At 44.7% G+C, this 25,048-nt stretch overlaps 1 protein-coding gene across 5 annotated transcripts in view; it reads left to right on the forward strand.

Annotated features, from left to right (window-relative positions):
- RNF170 (ring finger protein 170) overlaps positions 1-24,407 on the forward strand; it is a 53,049-nt gene extending 28,642 nt beyond the window's left edge. For all 5 annotated transcript variants that reach the window (XM_054031793.1, XM_054031791.1, XM_054031789.1 and 2 more), the window contains 4 exons: positions 581-689; positions 10,845-10,918; positions 15,115-15,219; positions 17,154-24,407. In XM_054031793.1, the coding sequence (XP_053887768.1) occupies positions 581-689; positions 10,845-10,918; positions 15,115-15,219; positions 17,154-17,423 (558 nt within the window). In that variant the 3' untranslated portion in view covers positions 17,424-24,407. The remainder of the gene's footprint in view (positions 1-580; positions 690-10,844; positions 10,919-15,114; positions 15,220-17,153) is intronic.
- Positions 24,408-25,048: the final 641 nt, after the last annotated feature.

Genomic DNA, 25,048 nt, shown 5'->3' on the forward strand with positions numbered 1-25,048 from the left:
ACTGGGATGCCTGTGACAGAACCATGGAAGGAATCCAAGGATTAGCCAATTCCAACATGCTGGAATTGTTAAACTTCAAAGTTAACTATCCACCGTCTGAGCTTGTCAAGAAGAGGTACATAGGCTGCTTCTACAATAGGGCCCGGGCCAAACTTTCTTCTTATAGCTAATGCTGATGCATTGCCTCTTGCCTAGTATAGACAGGCTTTTGTGAGTAGTGAATTGGAAGCTAGTTTTTTTGAGCATCACTTACACTTCAGTGCACCTAAACTAAAGGGTTCTGTTTGTTAAATATAGGATCACAAGGTTTTATTTTCATTGTCCTTAATTAGATTGAAGTGTATGCTATATAGAACAGATGGAAGAAAATAACGTGCTTGTTACACAAGCACCTGCTTACTGAATTAATTTTTCTATTTAAATATTATTCTATTCCTGCTCTTATTTAGTTTTAAGTTTGAGTCATCTGTGTCTGACTTCTAGCAAGTAGAGAATATATTCTGGGTTTGTTAAAACTCAAGTGGTCTTCTAAATTGAAGTAAATTCCTGAACAATTTGTCTCTCTTTTTTGTCCCAACAGGATGCATCTGCTGGTGATAGACATCGTTTCTATACTGACATGTCCTGTCCAGTCTGTTTACAGCAGGCTACGTTTCCCATTGAAACAAACTGTGGACATCTTTTCTGTGGTAAGTAGAAATGATCAGCAGAGAAAATTAAAAATTCTGACATTTAAACTATCATTATCACCACTAGTTTATTGAGTTAACATCCCATTGAGATGATCAGGGCAGATCACACCTCTCTGAGGACAGAACCTCCCCTTTCTTCCTCATTTCAAAGCTCCTGACCCGGAGGTGCTGCCCCTGCAGTTCCTGTTGGCCATGGTTCCCAGCCAGTGGGAGCTGCGGAGCCGGTGCGCAGGGAGGGGGAGAGTGCGGAGCCCCCGTGGCTGTCCCTGCACCTAGGAGCTGGAGGAACATGTTGCAGCTTCCCTGGAGCTGGGTAGGGAGCCTGCCAACTGGACTTTTAACAGGACTGACCGGAGCCACCAGGGGCCCTTTTCAATTGGGTGTTCTGGTCAAAAACTGGACATCTGGCAACCCTATGTGAAATTTTTTACAGCCCTGAGCAACGTATCAAGGTCAACCTAAGTTTTAAGTGTAGACCAGCCCTTAGTCCACAGCAAGCTGGGGAGTTAATTTACCCCTCATTAGTGTGTCACATACTGTCCATCTGGTCACTACTGCCATGCCCTAACAGTTCCCTAGTCTAATGCACACTGATCTACCCCTGTTTCAAAGCAGGGTAGATCAGAAACGCTAGGCAATTGTTAGTGCGCAGCTGCAGCGGCCAGACAGGTACTTAGTGTGCAGCACACTAATACAGGGTAGATTTACACTTCAGCTTGCTGCAGACTTTGTGTCCATGTAGACAAGCCCTAAGGCTTGGTTTTGAGTAGAAGTAGTTGAGTGTAAGTACATTATTCCAGCTATGCTCTTATCAGAGCCACGTAGGGCTTGGCTACACCTAAAACGTAGGTCAATCTAGCTACCTTGTTCATGGCTGTGAAAAATGTCATGCTCTGTGCAATGTAGTGAGGTCGGCCTCCCTCCATGATAGATGCAACCTGGCTGTCAACCTAGCTACCGCCTCTCGAAGAGATGGATTCATTACAGTGACAGCCCCTTCCGTTGCTGTCGTGTCTACGCTACAGCAGCACAGCTTGTAGACATACCCATAGAGAGGGGCTACTGCCATCCTCCTGTGTACCTTGAGGCCTTTGCGTACATATACGTATATAGCACAGACGTATTACACTTTTCCTCCTTAGCACGTTGCAAACTCGTGTCTGATTTGTCAGGGGTCTTGTTTAGTTATGGAGAGGCAGAAGGAAAGAGGCAGTGGGGAAGGGTAACCCAAATGAACATACTCATACGTGGTGCTCCAAAAGTTAATGAAAATTACTCTCCCGATGACTTATTTCTGAAGAATATTTGTAAACTGAGGTTCTTGGGTAACAGTGTAGTGCATGAAGTTGTCTTGTTTACCTTAGTTTATTAAAAACCTTCTACAAAGAGATTGTGATTGAGATTTTATTTGACATGCTTTAGAAGTAAAAGTTTGTCACTCACTATCTCTTCTAAATAGCCTCAGAACCTATGGATTCTTCTTCAAGTAGCGTCCCTGTGGGTGCTCTGCCGTAGGTGTGCTAGCGCCCCCCTGAGCCTTTGATCAGAGATTTCTCATAGCTGTGTCTATTCGGCCTGTGCATGCGTGCTAGTCACCTTGTGCCTTGTTATATAGCACTGCACAGGCGAACTGCCCTCAGTTCCTTCTCAACCGCCTCAGTCTGAGACGAAGCTCTGTCAGTTGTCCCTGTTGAGGTTCCTCAACTTTGTCTTCATTTCTTATTCTAGTAGCTATTTGTAGTAGTTCTTAGCGATAGTGTAATTAGTTAGTAAGTAGTAGTAGCTTTAACTTCCTAGTCAAAAAAATATATTCTTATATATATTTAGATAGATATTGGTTAGTAGATAAGGTAGTTCTTGTGCACTGGGAGCTTATGCCTGGTTCTCCCGCTTTCAGACATGGTCTGTTGTGCCGGGAGGCAATCCCAGTAAGCAACGGGCACGACTGCTGCATCTGTTGCCTAGTGGAATTACTCATCACCCAGAAGTGGAAGTTCTGTCTGGCACTGAAATTCAGAGCCAGAAAAAACAAAGAGAGAAAACTTCGTCTCCTCATGACGGAGAGCTCTCTATGCCCAACTTCTGACCCAGGCCCAGGGGACCCCCAGTCCACCAGTCTCCCAGCAATTCTATTGCCTCCTCTCTGTCTGAGCCACACTCCTCCAGGGCATCTCAGAGGAAGACGCAAGACCCATCATAAGTCCTCCAAGGACCATGCCTGAGGCTCACCAGGTAAAAAGCTGAGGTCGTTGGTGTCTTCAGCCACTTCACCACCATCTGCTCTCCAGTCACGTACCCACGAGGCTTCTGGTTCCTCAGGGCACCACTAGACCAAAAGACAGAAAAGCCTTGGGCCCGGAGAAATCATAGGTACCATTAGCATACCGAGGTGGCAAGAAGAGCTCTTCCTCTGCTTCATTGGAACCGAAGAAGCCCATTCGGGCTCCAACCACACTTCTCTCGGAGTGCCTGAGACCCATGGTACTGTCAGCGGCCTCTGCCACCATCACCTCAGTGCAGATTACAGGCTTGGTACCGACAGCATGCTTGGTGCTGCAGGACTTCCATTTTCCCCAAAACCTGGCTGCATCTGAGATGCCTGATTCTCTGTTGCTCGGCTCCTATGTTCTTTTGGTACCGAGGACATCGAGATTGTCTGAAGTTCGCCCGATACTGTCCGTTTCACCTCAAATTTCTTCAGGCACTCCACCATTCCAGAGTGGGTTTGAGGATGAGGATTCTGATGAAGACCTTGCCTTGGTGTCCCAAATATCAGTTCAGGGCTCTCTCCTCGCTTTTGTAGAGGCCCCTTTCCAGAGGTCTCTGATGAGCCTATAACCACTTGTGGCACAAGATTGCAAGCACCATCTTTCTGGTATGAGCACCCCTGGGTGCCTTCTATGCCTTATGCACCACCTCCTTGGCCACATTGGGACCCTTGGGCAGCCTATCGTCGACAATATTCCAAGACATCAAGCACCACCCGTTGCAGAGAGGCAACCTGCATCGCCCACTCCCTCGTGGAGACCTGATCCTCAAGAAGAAGCCTTTGAGGAGCAGGAAGCTAGAGCCGATGATGAAGTCTCTCCTATGGCCAATTTCTCCTCTTCATGTCCAGATGAAGCGCTCATTCATCGTCCTCCTTCCTTGGCGGATAATTTTAAGCAGTTCCAGGATCTGGTCAAGAGAATTGCTGACTCCTTTAACTTCCTCGAGTTAATTGCAAGAACCTCATCATACGCTGCTTGTTCTCCTTCGTTCGCCCTCATCTGCCCACATAGCTTTGCCTGACAACGAAGCCCTTCTGTATCAGGTGCTCCTTTTCAGCTTGTCATCTGCCCCAACTTCTGAGGTTATAGATCTCTTCAAGTTGGGCCTGCAACTGAACGTTCAAAAATCCATTTTGACCATTGTGCAAAACTGAGAATTCATAGGAGCTTATCTTGATTCAGTAGCAGCAAGAGCCTACATTCCTCTGGATAGGTTTGTGGCCCTTTCCAAAAAAGCCAGTACAGTTCAACTAAGCCCCCATACTGATCAAGTCCCCTGATCAGGAACTGTTTTCAGTTGTTAGGGCACATGGCAGCCAGTACAGTAACTCCCCACTTAATGTCCTCTCGCTTAACGTTGTTTCAATCTTACGTCCCTGCTTAGTTACAGAACATGCTCCGTTTAAAGTTGTGCAATGCTTCGCTATAACGTCGGTTTGGCTGCCAGCTTTGTCCACAGCCGGCAGCCCCCCATCAGCTCCCCTACGCGTCCCCGTCCCCCCCCCGCGCCCACCAGCAGACCCCGCGGATCAGCGCCCTCCTCCTCCTCCCCCCGCCTCCTGCCCGCAGCAATCAGCTGGCTTGCGGCGTTCAGGAGGCAGGGGAGCGAGGGGGAGCCTGCGCCCCGTGTCCTCGCTCCTCCCCCCTCCCTCCTGAACGCTGCAAGCCAGCTGATTGCCGTGGGCAGGAGGCAGGGGAGAGGAGCGAGGATGTGGTGTGCGGAGTAAAGGGAGAGGAGGGGGGGAAGAAGAGGCAGTTAAAGGTGGGGGTTTGGGGGAAGGGGTGGCGTGGGCGGGCCAAGGGTTGAGCCCCCTGCCCCTGGTGCTTTCAGAGTAGGGGAAGCTGCTGCTGCGCAACGTGCTTCTCCTAGCCTACAGCACCTTCAGCCTCCTTGCCTGCCTCATTGTCTGCAGTGCCAGTGGGCTGTGCCTGTGTGGGGTAAGGCGGGGACACCTCCCAACTATAGTACTATACTGAATGGCAAAAAAAAAATTCCCTGGAACCTAACCGCCCCATTTACATTCATTCTTATGGGAAAATTGGACTCACCTAACATCGTTTCACTTAAAGTCGCATTTTTCAGAACTACATAACTACAACGTTAAGTGAGGAGTTACTGTACCTTTGTCAGACCACTGAAGATTCCGAATGCATTGCCATCGGGTGGCTGAGGACTGTTTATTCACCAAACTGACACAGTTTAAACCTGCATCTTTCCATGCCCACCTCCATAAAACAGTCCCTCAACTTTGGTGGAAAGACCATCACAACATGTGTGCAGAAGTCCAATTTGCACATCCTCCCCCAGCGGTTGTCATAAAGACGGACACCTCTTTGCTGTGGTGGAGAGCACATTTAGATCCAGGCCAAGTAGACGTCGCAAGTCAACACGTCAACATCCTGGAACTCAGAGCGGTTAGATACTCCTGTCTCCAGGTTTTGCCACTAATCAGGCAATCACATAATCACCGCAAGGATGCAGGATTTGTTTGGACTACATATCACGCATATTTTATATCGTCAAGGAGGCACAAGATCCCACTGCATCAAGGCGGTCAAGCTTTGGAATTGGTACATACACAACCAGGTCTTCATCGCAGACCAAGGATTCAGCATGTGACCCCGGATGTATTCAGCAGGCACTTCTTCCAAGACAACAAGTGGGAAATAGGCTACAGCATATTATAGCACATATTCTGTCAGTGGGGCACCTCTCCGATAGACTTTTTTCACCACAGTTTTGTGCTCAGTTTTGCTCAAGAGGCAAACTGGGTCACAGATCTCTGGAGGTATTTTTCACCTTCATTGATTGTTGAATCTCTTGTACGCATTCTCACCAATTCCGCTAGTTCTCCTCAAAGTAAAAAAAAAAAAAAAAAAGACAAAACCAGAGTCACCCTAATAGTTCCGACCTGTCCCAGACGAACACGTTTTCCTTGCCCGATACAGTTGGCCATTTGATCTCCGATCACTCTCCATGCTGTTCCTCATCTCCTGTCCCAGGAAGGCAGGATGATCCTTTACCCCAATCTTGCAGTCCTTCATCTCAAAGCGTGGTTGGCTGATGGTTCATGGGACTAGCGACAACCTGCTCAGAGGAAGTAAAAAGAATTCTATAACACAGCAGGAAACAGTCTACCTGCTACACATACTTTCAAAAATGGACAAGATTTCTTTCTTGGTGTGACCATAGACATATTCCACCAATGATTGCCTTCTATGATGAGATAACTGGCTCTGTGGATGAGGGGAAAGCAGTGGATGTGTTATTCCTTGACTTTAGCAAAGCTTTTGATACGGTCTCCCACAGTATTCTTGCCGCCAAGTTAAAGAAGTATGGGCTGGATGAATGGACTGTAAGGTGGATAGAAAGCTGGCTAGATCGTCGGGCTCAACGGGTAGTGATCAATGGCTCCATGTCTAGTTGGCAGCCGGTTTCAAGCGGAGTGCCCCAAGGGTCGGTCCTGGGGCCGGTTTTGTTTAATATCTTCATTAATGATCTGGAGGATGGTGTGGACTGCACTCTCAGCAAGTTTGCAGATGACACTAAACTAGGAGGCGTAGTAGATACACTAGAGGGTAGGGATCGGATACAGAGGGACCTAGACAAATTAGAGGATTGGGCCAAAAAAAACCTGATGAGGTTCAACAAGGACAAGTGCAGAGTCCTGCACTTAGGACGGAAGAATCCCATGCACTGCTACAGACTAGGGACCGAATGGCTAGGTAGCAGTTCTGCAGAAAAGGACCTAGGGGTCACAGTGGACGAGAAGCTGGATATGAGTCAACAGTGTGCTCTTGTTGCCAAGAAGGCTAATGGCATTTTGGGCTATATAAGTAGGGGCATTGCCAGCAGATCGAGGGATGTGATCGTTCCCCTTTATTCGACATTAGTGAGGCCGCATCTGGAATACTGTGTCCAGTTTTGGGCCCCACACTACAAGAAGGATGTGGAAAAATTGGAAAGAGTCCAGCGGAGGGCAACAAAAATGATTAGGGGTCTGGAGCACATGACTTATGAGGAGAGGCTGAGGGAACTGGGATTGTTTAGTCTCCAGAAGAGAAGAATGAGGGGGGATTTGATAGCAGCCTTCAACTACCTGAAGGGGGGTTCCCAAGAGGATGGAGCTCGGCTGTTCTGAGTGGTGGCAGATGACAGAACAAGGAGCAATGGTCTCAAGTTGCAGTGGGGGAGGTCCAGGTTGGATATCAGGAAAAACTATTTCACTAGGAGGGTGGTGAAACACTGGAATGCGTTACCTAGGGAGGTGGTGGAGTCTCCTTCCTTGGAGGTTTTTAAGGCCCGGCTTGACAAAGCCCTGGCTGGGATGATTTAGCTGGGAATTGGTCCTGCTTTGAGCAGGGGGTTGGACTAGATGACCTCTTGAGGTCCCTTCCAACTCTGATATTCTATGATTCTATGAATGACCTCATTGCTGCCAGATTTATTGGACTACATCCTAACACTAAAAAGTTTGGGACTATCGCTGAGCTCCATTAGAGCCCATCTGGTGGCCATCATGGCTTTCCACTGTCCAGTACAGGGTTATTCCATTTTTCCCCATCCCATGACAGCGAGGTTCATCTGGGGACTAGGAAATCTCTATCTGCCAGTCAAACACTCTACTCCTGTTTGAGACCTCCACCTGGTCCTTAAATGCCTCGCAAGACCACTGTTTGAACTGATGGCTATCTGCTCACAGCTCCATTTATCAAGGAAAGCAGTATTCCTGAAAGCCATCACATCAGCGCAACGGGTTTGGGAAATAGGGGTCCTTATGGCATTCCCCCCCTTTCACAGTATTTTTTAAGGACAAAGTCATGCTGTGACCTCATCCAAAATTTTTACCTAAAGTTTCTTCCAAGTTCCATATTAACCAATCCATTCACCTGCCAGTTTTCCACCCTGAATCTCACCTAGATAATCAAGAAGCATTGTTGCACACCCTTGATGTCAGGCCTTCTGTCTGGTTAGGACTAAACCCTTCAGAAAGACCCTCAAATTGTTTGTCTCACTTGCAGATAGATCAAAACAGTCTGCAGTTTGTAGTCAAAGACTTTCTAAGTAGCTATCTGGCTGCAGTAATTCTTGCTACAAATCTTGTAATCATAGAATCATAATATCAGGGTTGGAAGGGACCTCAGGAGGTCATCTAGTCCAACCCCCTGTTCAAAGCAGGACCAATTCCCAACTAAATCATCCCAGCCAGGGCTTTGTCAAGCCTGACCTTAAAAACCTCTAAGGAACACTTTGAACATAGGTACTCACTCAAGGTCCATTTCCATCTCTGCAGCATTCCTCAAAAACGTGCCCATTATTGAAATATGTAATGCTGCTACTTGGGTGTCTATACATATATTTGCTGAACACTACATAGTAACTTACAACTCTGCTTCTAATACTGTTTGGCTCGGCTATACTTTCTTCTGTGCTAAATTTGACTCTGAAGTCCCCCGCCCAACACTGCCTTAGAGGGAACTGCTTGGTAGTCACCTAGAGTGGAGCACCCGTAGGGACACTATTGGAAGAAGAAAAAATGATTATTCTCAGTGTGCAGTAACTGAGGTTCTTCAAGATTTGTATCCCTACAAGTGCTCCAGTACCAGCCCTCCTTCCCCTCTACTTTAGAGTTCTCTGCTGTGGAGCTTGGTGGTAGAGAAGGAACTGAGGGCAGTTCACCCACCCAGTGCTATATAACAATGGCACGGGGCTGAGTAGCACACATGTGCAGGCCAAACAGACACTGCTATGAGAAATCTCTGATCAAAGGCACAGGGGGGCGCTAGTGCACCTCCAGTGGACCACCATAGGGGGACACGCCTCGAAGAACCACAGTTACTATACTGGTTGAGTAACCATTTCTAAAGTATCCTTAACTTGAGCTGAAGAGAGAGACTTTTTTTTTTTTTTTGTAGAATAACACTATTAAAAACCAATAACTTTATGTATAACTTCTTGAGAAAGTGTCTGGTAATAGGTTTCAGAGCAGTAGCCGTGTTAGTCTGTATCAGCAAAAACGACGACAATCAGTGTCTAAAATTACATTCTAAAGTATTTTTTTCTGTGCTACCAGGTTTGAAATCAAAATTTCCACTCATCTGCAAATATATTTGACTCTGTATCCTTAAAGTTTCTAAACTTGGGAAAAACAGAATTAACTGAAAATATTTTTTAAAATAAAATTGGAGGAGCTGAGGTGGCAGTTTTGTAAACACTTGTAAAAAAAAAAGCAAAACTCTGGTTGGTGTCCTCATCAAGGACAACATGTTTACACTGAAAAATCTTGAAGAACTGTGCTAAAACTTGCAACGTTCACATCCTTGGCTTACTTGAGGAATCTGTAGGGGTAAAAGTATGTAATTTTATTTTGTTACATTATGTTTATCATTTTGATTTTCCCTCCTTCAGATTCCCAACATTTGAGATTCTCAAACAGGGATTCTTTATCTGACTTCATCTAGTATCCATGTGGCTATCGTAACTTATACATTATCTGTTCATTGAGAAAAGTTAGTTGGAGCAGACTTGGAAAAGATTAAAAGGATTCAAATTTTTTCAGATATCTGAAAACTTATGCAATTTCAGAGCTTGAAACATTAGGGTGTTTTTACAAACTGAAATTTTATTTCTTGTAGTTTTCCCAGCTAAACTTTACCTTGGTAAAGGCTTTTAAAACTAATCATTTTCCAATTACAATGATGCAGAAGCTTTTTGACTTCTCAATTAATATGTATGGGATGGATTGATTTAAGTCAATGCAATTTAAATCACCCAGTTTAATCAGAATTCGAACCAGTAAGCTGAAAACCTTTATTTAAATAATCTATACTAATTGTGTTCTGCATTTGTACTTTTTAGTTATTTTCCTAAAGAAAAGTTGATTTTTATTAGTTGTTAGCTATTAAAACTTGTGAGGTAACTCCCTTCTCTTCATGTGTTAGTATAACAGTGCCTGCATCTGTAATTTTCACTCCATGCATCTGAAGAAGCGGGTTTTTTACCCATGAAAGCTTATGCCCAAATAAATCTGTTAGTCTTTAAGGTGCCACTGGACTCCTTGTTGTTTTTGTGGATACAGACTAACACGGCTACCCCCAATATTAAAACATGTTAATTTTCAGTTAACCATAGCCTTTGCACTAACGCCTTGTCTACACTGCCACTTTACAGCGGTGAAACTTTCTCGCTCAGGGGTATGAAAAAACACCACCCTGAGCGATGCAAGTTTCAGTGCTGTAAAGTGGCAGTGTAGACAGTGCACCAGCACTGGGAGCTACTCCGCTCGTGGAGGTGGTTTTTTTACAGTGCCGGGAGCAGCGCGACTACACAGCCGCGTTAAAGCACTGTCATGGCTTCCGGGAGCTTCTGGTCCCCAGCCCTGCTCCCCGGCTGGAGCACTGTAGCGGAGCTCAAGGGCTGGCGGACCGGCAGTTCGCCCACCCCGGCTTAGCCGTGACTTCCACAGTTCTGTGGTTTTACTTTCTTCAAAAAGTGGCAGCAAACATGTACTGCTTAATATTATTTTTATGTTTATTTTAAATGATTTTTAAAAGTTTGGAGTTGTCAATTTCAAATTTAGTTTTAAACAGGTTTATTTTTAAAATATAAACTTGTTTTTTTTTATTTGTTTGTCCACCCTGCTATCGAAGATAATGTTGAAATTGAATTGGATCCAGAATTTATTAATTGAATTTGGATAAATTTGGTTTTAGTATCTGAAGTTAATATTCTATAAAAACAGCCAGTTATGCCTAAAGTACTTGAGCCTAATATTTTAATATAATATTACTGTTTTTCTTGCTGAAATAATTGTTTTAAATCAAAAACGTCTAACAATCTAAAATTTAAATCATTACAGCTTTTGATATTTACCTCCATTAGGTGCCTGCATTATTGCATACTGGAGGTATGGCTCATGGCTGGGTGCCATCCGTTGCCCAATCTGCAGACAAACGGTAACACTTTGTATCATCAAAGACCCAATAGTTCTGATTCCAAATATAGGCCTGGAAACACGCACTCTCATGCTTACCTCTAAAAATAAGTAAGGGATGGCAGAGAGGGAAAGTATGAATGGTAAGCCTCTATAAAGGGAAGGGGAGGGATATAGGCAGGCAAGTGAGGGACAAAAGAACTGGTGGTGGGGAGTGTGGAGGGAGAATGTGAGTGGGACAAGAGTCTTAGTGGGGAAGTGAGAGGGAGACCAGGAGGAAGAGGAAGAAAGAGACAGACTAGTTATAAGGGGAACGGAGGAGAGACAGACAGGATAGCAGTAAGGTGGGGGGAAGTGAAAGTATGATTTTAAATGGTTAGGGTTATATTGCATACTTAATGTTAGGCATATAAAGTGTTTAAAAGTTCAGGGCCTTTCATTATTATAGACATGATGCTGTGGTATTTTTTAACATCCTGAGTTTGAGATGGCTGCACTACTCACGAGCTACGAGTGAGTTGTATGGGTCATCCCAAACCAGTGCCAGTAAAATCTTTACAGCATTTCACTATGTATTCTGTTTAGGGTGCATACTTTTCACAAAAATTGTCAGAAATATTTTAGAGAAGTTTTAAAGTATTATTTTGAGTATTTGTTGTATTCCTTCACCTGTAAAGCCAAAATGCCTCCATTATCATGAGTCCAATTACTTACCTTATTAGTGTTTCAGTGCTTCCCAAATACTCAGGTATTTATCCTCACCCCGTGTTTGGGAAGTGATGAGATCCTCACTTCACATGTGGGGAGCTAAAGCACAGACAGGCTTGCTGAAGGTCACATAGGAGGTCTGTGGCAGGGCAGGAATTGAATCCCCAAGTTTCCTGAGTACGAGGCCAGCCAGGACTGGAAGATTTTAACAGATTTGTTTTAAAAAACCTCTAACAGTGCCCTAAAAATGATTTCCCATTTGACTATTTTAAGATACAGTATCGTGAGCCCTTCCAGGGCTAGTAGCAAGTATTACGTTACATCAGAAAACCTGGGAATCTCCTTATCATAGAGCAGCCCCACCTAGAGTTCCCGCCCCCCACGCAAGCCCTGACATGTGTGCCCTGCCTCAGTTTCCCCTCTCGGGTAACCAAATAACTTCACTTCTCAGGCTCTTCTCTCCCAATAACACCCCTCCTTGGGATTGATTTATTATTAAACCATGTGCAAAATAAAATCCATTCATTATTCCCAGTGCAAATAATCATTACGATCACCCGACATCTCATCTCATGATGCCCCATGTACAACACCACGGCACCTTCAGCCATATCCGGACACTGTCCTGTTTTGTCTCTGGACAGCCACTCCAGCCCTGCCCTTCCCAGTGGGAACCCTCACAGCCTGACTGCTGAGAGATGGTTTTTACCAGGAGAGCATCCCTCACTCCTGCTGGCCATCTCACACTTCCTGTGGGTCCAGCTCTCCTCCCCTGGAGATGAAAGTAGATAAGCTCCTCTGGTGCTCCCCTGCCATCAGCCCTCTCTGGCCCTTGGCTATGGCTTTCTGGCTTAGAGGCAACTCCTTCTGCTGTTCCCTGGCCTTCAGGCCCCTCTAGCCCTGGCTCTGACTTGGGGTCACCAGCCAGCTAACCCCTCTTGCTGCTCTTCTGCCTTCAGCCTTCTCCCAGAACCATAATCAGTCTCCTGGCTGTGGCCCTTCATCTCAGGAAGGTCAGCCGGCCAGTCTTCCCAGGTCTCCACCCTTTCAGCCTCCTGGCACTGGCTAACCCCTCTACTTGGCTCCCTGATAATTCCTCCCTTGTTCCAGGGAGGGCTGCAGAGAGCTCTCTCACCAGATCTTTCTTCCCCAGGCATCCTCTTTTATAGCTCAAAGGGCCAGTATTATCTTGTACACTCCTCTTTCCAATGAACTAAAGCACCCATATCTAGCCATGGAAAGTGACGAGCTATTTCATCTTAAGCAGGGGTCTGAAACTCACAGCCTGCGGGCCATTTGTGGTCCGCAAACCTCCCCAATGTGGCCCGTGGGGCTCCAGCAGTTTTGGGGCTGGGTCTCTCCCGTGGCCCCACCTGCCACCTCCGGGTGCTCCCCCCCCCACCCCAAGCGATTTAAAATGGCCTGGGGACCCGGCAGTGCAGCAGAGCAGCACATGGAGGCCCCCTGTCCCGTCCAGCCTTGGAGCCCCAGGTAAGCGCCGCACCCCCCCGACCCCCTTCCAGAGCCTACAGCCCCCCTCCTACCCCCAAACTTCCTCCCAGAGCCTGCGCACCCCCTTTCCCCACACTCCCTCCCACCCCAAACTCTCTCCCAGAGCCTGCACCCCCTTCCCCCATACCCCTTCCCATCCCCAAACTCCCTCCCAGAGCCTGCACCCCCACCCCTTCCCCACATACCTCCTCCAACCCCCAAACTCCCTCCCAGAGCCTGCACCCCAATCCCCTACCCCATAAGAACATAAGAATGGCCATACTGGGTCAGACCAAAGGTTCATTCAGCCCAGTATCCTATCTTACCGACAGTGGCCAATGCCAGGTACCCCAGAGGGACTCAACCACATCATCCACACAATCAAGGGCTCATTCACCTGCACGTCTACTAATATGATATATGCCATCATGTGCCAGCAGTGCCCCTCTGCCGTGTACATTGGCCAAACCGGACTGTCCCTACAAAAAAGAATAAATGGACACAGATCGGACATCAGGAATGGTAACGTACAAAAGCCAGTAGGAGAGCACTTCAATCTTCCTGGACATTCTATAACAGATTTAAAAGTAGCCATACTTGAACTAAAAACCTTCAGAAACAGACTTCAAAGAGAAACAGCAGAACTAAAATTCATTTGCAAATTTAATACCATTAATCTGGGCTTGAATAGGGACTGGGAGTGGCTGGCTCATTACAAAAGCAGCTTTGCCTCTCCTGGAATTGACACCTCCTCATCTGTTATTGGGAGTGGACTACATCCACCCTGATTGAATTGGCCCTGTAAACACTGGTTCTCCACTTGTGAGGTAACTCCCTGCTCTCCATGGGTCAGTATATAATCCCTGCATCTGTCATTTTCACTCCATGCATCTGAAGAAGTGGGCTTTTTACCCACGAAAGCTTATGCCCAAATAAATCTGTTAGTCTTTAAGGTGCCACCGGACTCCTTATTGTTTTCCTAACAACCTGTTTGCTTTTTTGACTGCCGCTGCAAAATGCATTTGTGTCTTCAGAGAACTATCCACAATGACTCCAAGATCTTTTTCCTGATTAGTTGTAGCTAAATTAGCCCCCATCATATTGTGTATATATAGTTGGGGTTATTTTTTTCCAATGTATATTACTTTACATTTATCCACATTAAATTTCATTTGCCATTTTGTTGCCCAGTCACTTAGTTTTGTGAGATCTTTTTGAAGTTCTTCAGTCTGCTTTGGTCTTCTTAACTATCTTTAGCAGTTTAGTATCATCTGCAAACTTTGCCACCTCACTGTTTACCCCTTTCTCCAGATCATTTATGAATAAGTTGAATAGGATTGGTCCTAGGACTGACCTTTGGTGAACACCACTAGTTACCCCTCTCCAGTCTGAAAATTTACCATTTATTCCTACCCGTTGTTCCCTGTCTTTTAACCAGTTCTCAAACCAGACCTCCTCCCCCACCCAAATTCCCTCCCAGAGCCTTAGGCAGGTGGGGGGTGGAGTTTTGGAAGGGCAGAGTTTTGGGGGCTGGGTTCTGGGTGGCATGAGTGATATTATTGGCCCGCTGGAAGGATTTGAGGAATGGCACTGGCCCTAAGGTAAATTGAGTTTCACCTCTGAAAATGGGACTTGAGTTCCTAAGTCACTTATGCAATTTTGAAAACTTTACCCTTGATCTACTTCAAAGACTGGATTCTTGTACTTTGTCCTTAGTGAATATTCTTGAAAATAGCTTTGTATATATCCTTTTTATAATATCTTAAAATGTTAATTCTTTAAGACTTGGGAGCTGTATCTAAGTAAATACAGTGCAAGTATTAAACCCTCGTTTTTAGGTTAATATTTAGAAACAAGGCCACATATATTTAAAGTTGTACCAAGTTTGGTCTACAGTAATGAATTGTACTTAAAGAATGAGGTTTTAGCACTGAATTACTATTGTTTCATTTATGAATTTGCAATTTCATATGCGTAAGAACTGTCAGGCATGAAGGGACTTCTTGCTGTTGTGCACAGGTAACATTGTTTTTACCACTCTTCGGTGAAGATCAGCAGGATGCAGCACAAGTGCTTCGAGATGTTAACGATTACAACCGGAGATTCTCAGGACAGCCCAGATCTGTAAGTAAGATTTGGGGGGGGGGGAGGATCAATAAACTAGCGAAAAACTAACACTGTTTTATAACGTGTGATTTTTCTTGTAGATGTTTATTTTCTGTTCATAATTGATGGGAACTACACAGGTTTTGTTTAGTAAATATAAGTCCCTGCAGCTTAAGCATAAAAACATTTATTTTTAACTACTCCTTTAACCTTGCATTTCTGTTGTAATGACTGATTAAAGCCCTGATTCAGAAGAGCATCCTTTATTCAGGAAGGGTGGTTAAACGTGTACTTAAACACTTTCCTGATTCAGGGCCTAAATTATTCATAATTAACAAGTAAAGAAATATGTGGCTTGTAAAGAAAAATATTTCCCTTTTTGCTCCCAGAACTGATCAGGAGAATTTAGCGTTGCTTTTTTCTGTGTTGATATAGCTCCCTTTCTTTTGTAAATGTATTTTGAGTTCTATGCTTCCTCGATTTCCTAATGATTTTTGTTTGCCTTCTCTATTTTGTTCTCTAAACTTTTCTCTCTGAGAGTGTTATTTCTATAACTGAATGTCATAATTAGAGTTGTAAGAACTTTAGAATGTACACCTTGCAAGCTACTGTTGTCACATTTGCTAGGCACAGTTCGTAAACGCAGATCCTGTTCCTACAAATGAGATGTGTCCAGGCAGATCCCAATGATTTCAGTGGGGTCCTTCCTGCACATATCTCATTTTTTTCTTACTAGGGACCCTACTCCAAAGAGTTTACAATCTAAATAGATGACCCTGACAATATGAGAGAAAGGAAGTATTATCCCCATTTTACAGGTACAGAGACTGAAAGCCTGGTCCAAAGGCCATTGAAATTAAGAGACTCCCATTAACTTCAGTGGGCTTTGGGTTGGGCCCTCAGCGACTTGCCCAAGGTCACACAGGAAGTCCGTGGCGGACCCAGGAGTTGAACCTAGACATCCTGCCTGTGGATGTTGAACACAGTCCATTGCCTTAATCACAAGACTACCCTTACTCTCTAAAGTATTTTTTTAAGCTCAGTCCATGTCTCCGTTTAGTCTTCTGTTCTGTGGCTCTGTCTGTTTTGGGAAAGGAGCCATTATTGAAACAGTGCTAACATTAAAAAATGGCTCCCACTGAACCATGGCTAATTAGTGTGGATGAAGCCACAGAATAAAAAATAAGGAGGAGCTATGGCTGGGTTTATTTTGTTTTCTAATCGTAAAGCTTGAACAGTGCCTTGAAAAGCCTCATTTAGCCACAGCTGGGATATTGCATTCTTCTTTTTCAGAGGAAGTGTCATCTGTTGCAACTTGATGATGGTGTCTCATAGGAATTCCCAGCTTTCTTCCATATTCTTCGATTTTCCATACTTTCTCCCACTGCACCCTACTCACTCGATTAACATTTTGCTTTCCTGAAATCTGTTTTTGTTGATTTACCTTTTCTTAAATATAGACCGCTGCATTCTGTGAACCTTCTCCTTGTTATAATGAGTTCAAGTCCCTTTCTTTATTGTACGGAACTAATCTAACTTGTGAGCATTGAGTCCAAACTTCTCTACTATTGTTATATCCTCAGTCAGTTACTACTTATCTGTAAGAAATGGATCCAGAATAGTTTCTCCACTGCTTGGTACTTGGTGAATCATAAGTTGTCTTCTGTGTCAATTAAGAAGCTCTTTGATGCTAGTTTTGCTGTGTTTCTTACCCAATAGGTGTCTTGGCAGTTAAAATCTTTCATGAATTCATTATACTGTGGTTTCAAGTACCAGGTCTATAAACATTGTCTTGTGACCTAATGGATTCTAAAACTGGTGAATGTGATAGTATCAATATTGTGCTTTTAAAAAAAGAAAAAAAGAAAAGAAATCCCATTTAGGAAGTATTTATGTTGGCATTTTGTATGATGTTGCAAAAGATTAATTATTTCTGTTTTGTTTGTTCGTAGATTATGGAAAGAATTATGGATTTACCCACTTTACTACGGCATGCTTTCAGGGAGATGTTTACTGTAGGGGGCCTTTTCTGGATGTTCCGTATCAGAATATTCCTCTGCCTGCTAGGAGCTCTGCTCTATCTGGCTTCACCTCTGGATTTTCTTCCTGAAGCCCTCTTCGGAATTCTGGGATTTTTAGATGATTTCTTTGTCATCTTTCTGTTGCTAATATACATCTCTATCATGTACCGAGAAGTGATAACGCAGAGACTGAATAGATGAGTGGAAACAATCATGACACAGATGTTTGTGTGGAAAGCTGAACAAAGGGACCCATGACACAGTATGACGTAGTAAAGCACCTGTATAAACTTTCAGTTTTTGCAATTAAATAGCTTGTAGTCAATTATTTTATGCAAATGTGAGGGGTTAAAATGTGGTGATGCTTAACTGGAATCTTTAATTTGTGTGTTACATACGCTTAAATATTGAAGAGGTTAGATTTATGATGTAATAAATTACCTACATCTGCTTACACCCAATGAGCAATTGTATGTAATGCAAGATAATGCTAGTTATAAAACACCTCTTCGTGTGTAGTTTGTGAAAGGGAAGTTCTATTTAAGTGATGTCAGGACTTCAAACAAAAAAGAATTCAGATTAGCTTGACGCATTAAGACACTTCAATATTTAGTTTATCAAATTGCATAATTCTCACTGTGGTGGGTCAAAGTATTTTTAAGTAACAATCGTTTTTCATATCCTTCTATGCAAGAAGAAACCCCCAAAGACAGCATTACAGTTGACATAATGAATTTGACTGCTGGACACAGTTCATATTGCACAAATAGAGGAAAAAACACTTCAGTATTGCTTTAACTGCACTATGTATAATGATATGTATTTCCAATGATTTTACTTTTCAGTTTTGGGGAAAAAAGGCTTTCTATTAGGGTCAAGATGAAGAAACCAGGAATAGTCAACACTTTGGTGACCGGCACTGAGTAATATTTTTTTACATAGGTTTTGTGTACATTAGCAGTATTTGAACGTCGGGTAAGTTGCACTGTTGTAAGCCCTACTTTATATACCCGTGCAACACATTTAAATGGGGGGTTTGCATCAGGGCAGCTACATCAAAGTAATTTACCACTGCAAAAAAACCTTAGGTTTTTAGTAGCAATTTGTTTAAAAGTGGGAATCCAAAGTGTATGTCATAACTGGATAATTTTTACACTTAACATTTTACCTGACTATGGATGATAATTAAAGTATTTAGATAAAACCAGTAACTATTCTTTCTCACAGGTTTGTACCAATAAGTTTAAAACAAAACAAAACAGTAACATGGGGCCATAGAAATCTGCTAGAAAATTAAAAATCGGTACGATTTTTTTTTTACCCCAAATGTTTGGAATTTGTGGGTATTTTTAACACCAGATATCACAAGCTACAAGGTGAATGATTTGAAAATATTTTCATTTTATGAAATCAGTGCTGCTAGAAAACTCAAAATCCTCAAGCCATTCTGTGGGAATTCAGTACTGTCTAACTGGAGGAAAGAAATACTTTTGAAGCAAAATAGCAAACATTCTAACTTTCTGAATACTTGAAAATAAATTTAATAGAATAAGCGATCCTTCGTATGTTTACATAATGTGGGTGGGACATATTTTGAAATGGCCTCCATTAATATAGTCTCCATTTTCTGATCATGCAAATATATGTGCATACAGTTTTGAGTGCTTATACATGTGTAGGAAGAGGATGGGATTTTTTCATTGAATGCTTTTGGTTAATGGGTTTTGCAGAGTCTGTCAGTTTTGTGGTGTTGTATCCGTGCTTAAAGTGCACATCACTGGTTTTGCCTTTATAAATATAAGATGGGGTGGTGGTTGTTGTTTTCTTAAATTTGCCCTTGAATATCCAAAGTCATGTTATGATTTAACTGGATTGTTGAACCTTTCTTCGGACATATTTTTTATTTGAGATGGGTGAAAAGAGAAAATGGAGGTGATAAAAACAAAAAAATTAAAAAAGAAAAAGACATGGTAATAAGTGTATGCTACTGGCTTTGGCTGCCTTTAGTGTTTTTTAGCACCTCGCCTTTTCCCTTCATTTTGTCATCACTAATATACGATGACAACTTGCTGGCTACCTCAGTTAAATGTCAACATGCCGATACTACAGTATGTGAATCTTGCTTGATATTCAAGGAACTTAAATCCTGCCTGTTATATGCACATTTAAGATGACAAAGCAAGATATTATGGAGAGTCAGGTGCACAGATCTGCACATTGTTGCTGTTGGCAAAGCTCTCCAAGAGGTCCCACCTGCTCCTTTTAGCTGGTGGCAATATTGAAAAGATGGTTGTAGGACTGATAAAGTTATCCTCGTACATCGTTTGGGGCTTGGCCATCATGAGTCCTGTGGTCACAAATAACTTCCTCTTTATTTCTCAAGAGAACTGTACAGATTAGTCATTCTGGTAAGGGGAGTCCTTTCCTAACCTTGCTATCCCATTTCTTTGTTCTCCCACAGATGTCTTCACATTTTTACCCGTGCCACTCTTTACAGCTGGAATGCCCTCCCTCCTCTGATCCACAAGACACTCCCTGAATCTCCTCATTCAGAGCCCTCCTTAGACCCACTTCTGCCATGATGCCTATGCAAAATTAGCCAACTAAGGAGTCTGTTCATAAACACTCTCTTTAGTATGTGAGCTCATGCACAAGCTGTCACTGAGTAAGTGCATAATCTTACTGATGTTACTCTGTTTCCTCCCCTGCCCCTTCCTTTCCGTCTTGCCAGGCCATGCCTAATTTTAAGCTCTCTGGGGCCAAGGATCTTGTCATCTTTCTGAGTGGGAGGCACTCAGCTCACCTTTGGGTGCCAATAGAAATAATACAGGCTTTGCTTCAGCAAAGCACTTAAGGATGTGTGTGTAAGTGCTTGGCTGAATTGGGGCTGTCTATCCTACCTGTAAAAACTAGGCCAGTTGATGATATGCTAACCCCATCTTGTATTTGTAGTATGGACATTTTAAGTATGTAGTTTGACTGACAGTTTTCAGCGCTCTGTATGGTTAAGGAGGCGAGTGCTGTGCTCAGCTCGGTTATACAGGAGCAGAGGATGCGGCCAGTATGCTGAATTTGCTCATTTACTTTGCATCCATGCATCCCTGCATAGATATCTTCCTTGTCAAGGAGAAAATTCTTCACCAAACCACTGATTATCAGTATTTATGGAAAGAATGACTGGATCACGCTGCCCTTATTTCAGATGATTCTGTTGTTGTGTGGCAATGTGTGTATATAGAAGCATATGTATTTTTCATGCACTCAACGCTGTGGTATCTGAGCACCTGTATGGATGCTTCTGTAATTCTTCACAGTAAATGTAAATTGCACTTACAAAGCAATGCTCAACAATCCTCCTCCTTTGACTAGATGCAGACCTGTGTTCCACTTAGGTGTGTGCATGCCCAGTGCACAGGAACCAGAGACTTTTGCCTAGCAGTCCCGGTAGAGGGGTGGCTCCTCCTCTGGCGATATAAGATGGTGTCAATCTGAGACACCTCAGTTCCTTCTCACTGCCAGTTGCTGGAGTCTTTGCTCCACTCCCTCTGTCTCCCTGTCCCTTTGGGTGTTGGCTGGTCCACTTTTACAATGCTTGGGACTCAATTACCTCCGACAGCTGAGTCCTAGATACTATCAGATCGGGCAACACAATCCAGTTCCTCTCCATGCTCTGTTCCCACCTCTCTTTCCCCGTCCCGCCTCAGGGACCCGTCTCACAAGACACTGCTCATCAAGTTGGTCAGCTCTCTCTTGAAGTTGGGAGTGGTGGAGAAAGTTCCACAAGAACACTGAGGCGACAGCTTTGACTCCTGGTACTTCCTGATTCCTAAATCCCAGGGCAGGATGAGACCCTTTCTTGACCTTTGTGGCCTCAACAAATTAATCAAGTACATGAGATTCCGCATTGTCACTCTATCGGCAATCCTCCCCACGCTGTCTCAGAATGACTGGTTTGCTGCTCTGGACCTTCAGGGCGCTTACTTTCAGGTGGTGATTCTGCTGGGCCACAGGAAGATTCTGCATTTTGTGGTAGGAGAACACCACTTTCAGTATATGGTTCTCCCATTCGGCCTCTCTTCTGCCCACTGATCTTCACCAAATGCATGGCGATGGTCTTGGCATATTTCAGGAAGAAGGGAATCCAGATTTTCCTGTACCTCAACTGATGTTCCTCAGTCTGCAATCTCAGCCCTCCATGACAGTCCGTGTGTGTCTGAGCCTGTTGAGCCACATGTCCGCTTGCACGCAGGTGGTCCACTTCGCCAGGTTGCGCCTTCTCCCTCTTCTAATGTGGTTCAGAACAGCATACCGCCTTGAATTCTCTGGACAGGTTGGTTCACCTTTCTTCACCAGTCCTAGATGCCTTGTGCTAATGGGAGTCCCCACACAGTGTGTGCCAAGGAATCCCCTTCGCTCAGCCCTCTCGGACCAAGTCAGTGGTTACTGACACTTCCCTTCTGGGTTGGAGGGCACATCTGGACTTGTTGAGGGTGCAGAGCCTGTGGTTGGAACAGGAAGCCTCACTCTATATCAATGAGTTGGAACTTCAGGCCATCCACAGTGCGTGTCATGCCTTCCAAGACTGCATCCAGACAGTCAGTGTTTCACATACTCACCGGCAATACCACCACAGTGTACTCTGTGAACAAGCAAGGAGGAGCACATTCTAGGTTACTCTTCTTGGAGGTGATCAACCTATGTTAATTTTGCATCAAAGACGACATCACCCCCGTAGCAGTCCATTTACTGGGTATGCAAAATCGTCTCATGGACCAGCTCAGCAGAGTTTTCTCCCAGAGCCACAAGTGGTCCCTGAAGGGGAGTGTTCTCTGGGTCATCTTTGCAACATGGGGCATCCCTTCAATTAACCTGTTTGCAATGAGGGAGAACAGGAAATGTCAACTATTCTGCTCTTGAGAGGGCCTTAGCCTGAGATCCCTCTCCAGCACCTTCCACTGCACCTGGCAGTTGACTCTTCTGTATTCCGGTCATTCCACGAGTCATCCTCAAGCTCAAAGTGGATCGAGCCAAGTGCATCCTCGTTGCTCCTGCGAGACACTGCTGGTTCTCAGATCTCCTTGCTCTGTCAATTCAACCTCCCATTTCACTTCCTCTCCATCCCGACCTGCCCATGCAGAACCACAGCCCAACCTTCCATCCTGCAATCAGTTCCCCGCACCTCACCGCATGGCTGCTGCATGGCTGAATGGCAAGGAAGAATGGTGCTCAGAGGCTGTCCAACAAGTCGTACTCAGCAGTCAGAAGTTCTCCACTAGGACGATCTGCTTAGCAAAATGGAAGAGGTTCGATCTGGTCCATGGCCCACGGGACCCAACCAACAGAGGCTTCCATCCAGGACATCTTGGAGTTACCTGCAACATCTTCAGAAATCAGGCCTTGTGCTCAGTTCACTGAGAGCGCATTTGGCAGCGATATCAGGTTCCATCCCCTGATTCGAGGGAAGGTCATTTTTCCCACTGCCACGGTGATGAGATTTCTGAAGGGGCATCTCTCCTTACATCCTCCAGTCTGAGAACCGGTTCCCTGGTGGGACCTGAACTCGGTTGTGACAGCTCTGATGGGCCCTCCGTTTGAGCCCCTTGTGTCCTGTCTGCTGCCTCTCCTGTCTCAGAAAACAGTGTGCTTGATAGTCATCACTTCAGCAAGAAGGATGTGCGAGTTGCAGGCCCTAATGGCTGAGCTGTCTTACGCTCAGTTCTCCAAAGACAAGGTAACGCTGTGACCACACACACAGTTTTTATTCAAGGGGGTGTCTCTGGTTTATCTAAATCAGGCAGTGTATTTACCTGTTTTTTTTCCCTAAACTGCTCTCTTCCCTGGAAGAACACTGCATCCACACTCTGGCTGTCTAGCGATATCTAGCCTTTTTCTAGACAGGACTAAACTTGCATGCTTCACCTCGCCTGTTCAGGTCATATGGGCTGCATGAAGGGGCAGTTGTCTCTGCAAAGACCATCTCTAGATGGGCAATACCCCGTGTCAAGACTGCGTATGAGATAGCTTTGGTTACACACACACGCACCCCCAGCGGATACGGGCTCACTCCATGAGAGTGCAGGTGACTTCAGAAGTGTTCCTCAGGGACATTTCCATACTGGATATTTGCAGGGCTGCCACTTGGTCATCCATACCTACGTTTAGGGACCACTATGCTATTATCGCCTCTTCCAGAGCGGATGCAGGCCTTGGAAAGATGGTCCTGCAGTCCCTATTGCAATAGACTCTGAGCCCCACCTCCGGATTGAGGTACTGCGTGCGAGTCACCGAAGTGCAATATACACGGCTGCATCTACTCGAAGAAGAAACGGTTACTGACTGTAACTGGTTCCTCGACATGTGATGCAGACATGTATTCCACAGCCCACCCTCCCTCAGCATCACAGTCTCCTCTCAGGGGCTTCCAGAGCAAAGGAACTGAGGGGGTCAAGGTGCCACCACCTCATATAGCCAGGGGAGGGGCCACCGCCATGAACCACAAGTACTGCCCCTCTACAGGCAATGATAGACAAGTCTCTGATTCCGGTGCACCGGGCACGCACCCCTAGTGGAATATATGTCTGCATCTCAGTTTGAAGAGACACCATTACAGGTTTGTTTGTTTTTTTTTCCCAGAACCACCACCAGTAGCCCATCAGTAGAGGGGAGTCTTTCTGTGAAGGACACCAGCATGAACAGAGCCCTCACCCCCAAAGAAAGGGATGCACTGTTAACATTATTCACAGGGATTTTTCTCCAAAAAAGTCCTGGGCCCACGTAGTCTAGATAAAAATGTGAAAGACCGACAGCAGCAAAGCACCAATGGAAAAAATGACAAGCTCTGAAAGATTTTCATAGCTTTCCAATCAGCCATGAACATTAACAAGGGAACAGCCAAAACAGTATGTCCTAGCTCCCATAAAATATCCTGCAGCATCCCCAGGCCTCACAATGACCCTTATCACAAGGACTGTATGGAATTGCCTGTTGCTGAGTTGGTTGTGACTTGCGGGATTGATGTCATTGGTAACAAGGGACGGGGCTAGAAGTTGGGATAAGATTATTGCCAAAGGTCTCCCAACAGCTGTTGGTGGCTAGGGTCTGCATGCTGCACTAGATAAAGCCTCTAAAGCAAAAACAATTCTAAGCTGTCTGTTTTTTACTGATAATAAATCACTGTTAAAACAAGAGACTCCTTGCTGATTTTTTTACTGGTTTTGTGGGTTGGACTCTGTTCTGTTCTCTCCCCTCAAGCTTGGTTACAGACACTTTTCTTTAAAAACACAGTTTTCCAGAGTTGTTCTTACTGAGTGTTAGCTCCTTAGGGCAAGACAGCTGGAGCTCGCTCTTATGGGTGGTTTTGTTGTTGTTTTTTAACGTTGGAGGGCAGTAGCAATAGGGTGAAATGTGGACCAGGTCACCCTCACTGAGTATAAACACTGCCTTCTGCATGTTCCAGCCAGTTCCTTCAGTCACACAGGAAGCAAAGCTCCCAGAATAAGCCAATACAGATGGTCAATTCCCCCCCTCTCGCCCCCCCCAAAAATGCCCAAAGTAAAATAGGAAAAAGATGTTAGCACTACACACCTTAAAAGAAGAAAATCCCCAAACTTAGCAGGCAGGCAGGTGACTGAGAATCCTGTTGAGTGACTCAGACAAGTTGAAGAAGGTACTGTCATAGTTTTTGTAGGGAGTCAAGCAGAGGCGACCCCATGGGTGTGATTGTACCACACTGCAGCCCATTTCCACTTGGACTTGTAAGTCATGCTGAGATTTGAGGAGGACATAAACCACCTGCTGAGAGATACCAGGCCTATGACTGCACCCTG

This window comes from Malaclemys terrapin, chromosome 6 (genome assembly GCF_027887155.1).
Source record: "Malaclemys terrapin pileata isolate rMalTer1 chromosome 6, rMalTer1.hap1, whole genome shotgun sequence".
Taxonomy (NCBI): Eukaryota; Metazoa; Chordata; order Testudines; family Emydidae; genus Malaclemys; species Malaclemys terrapin.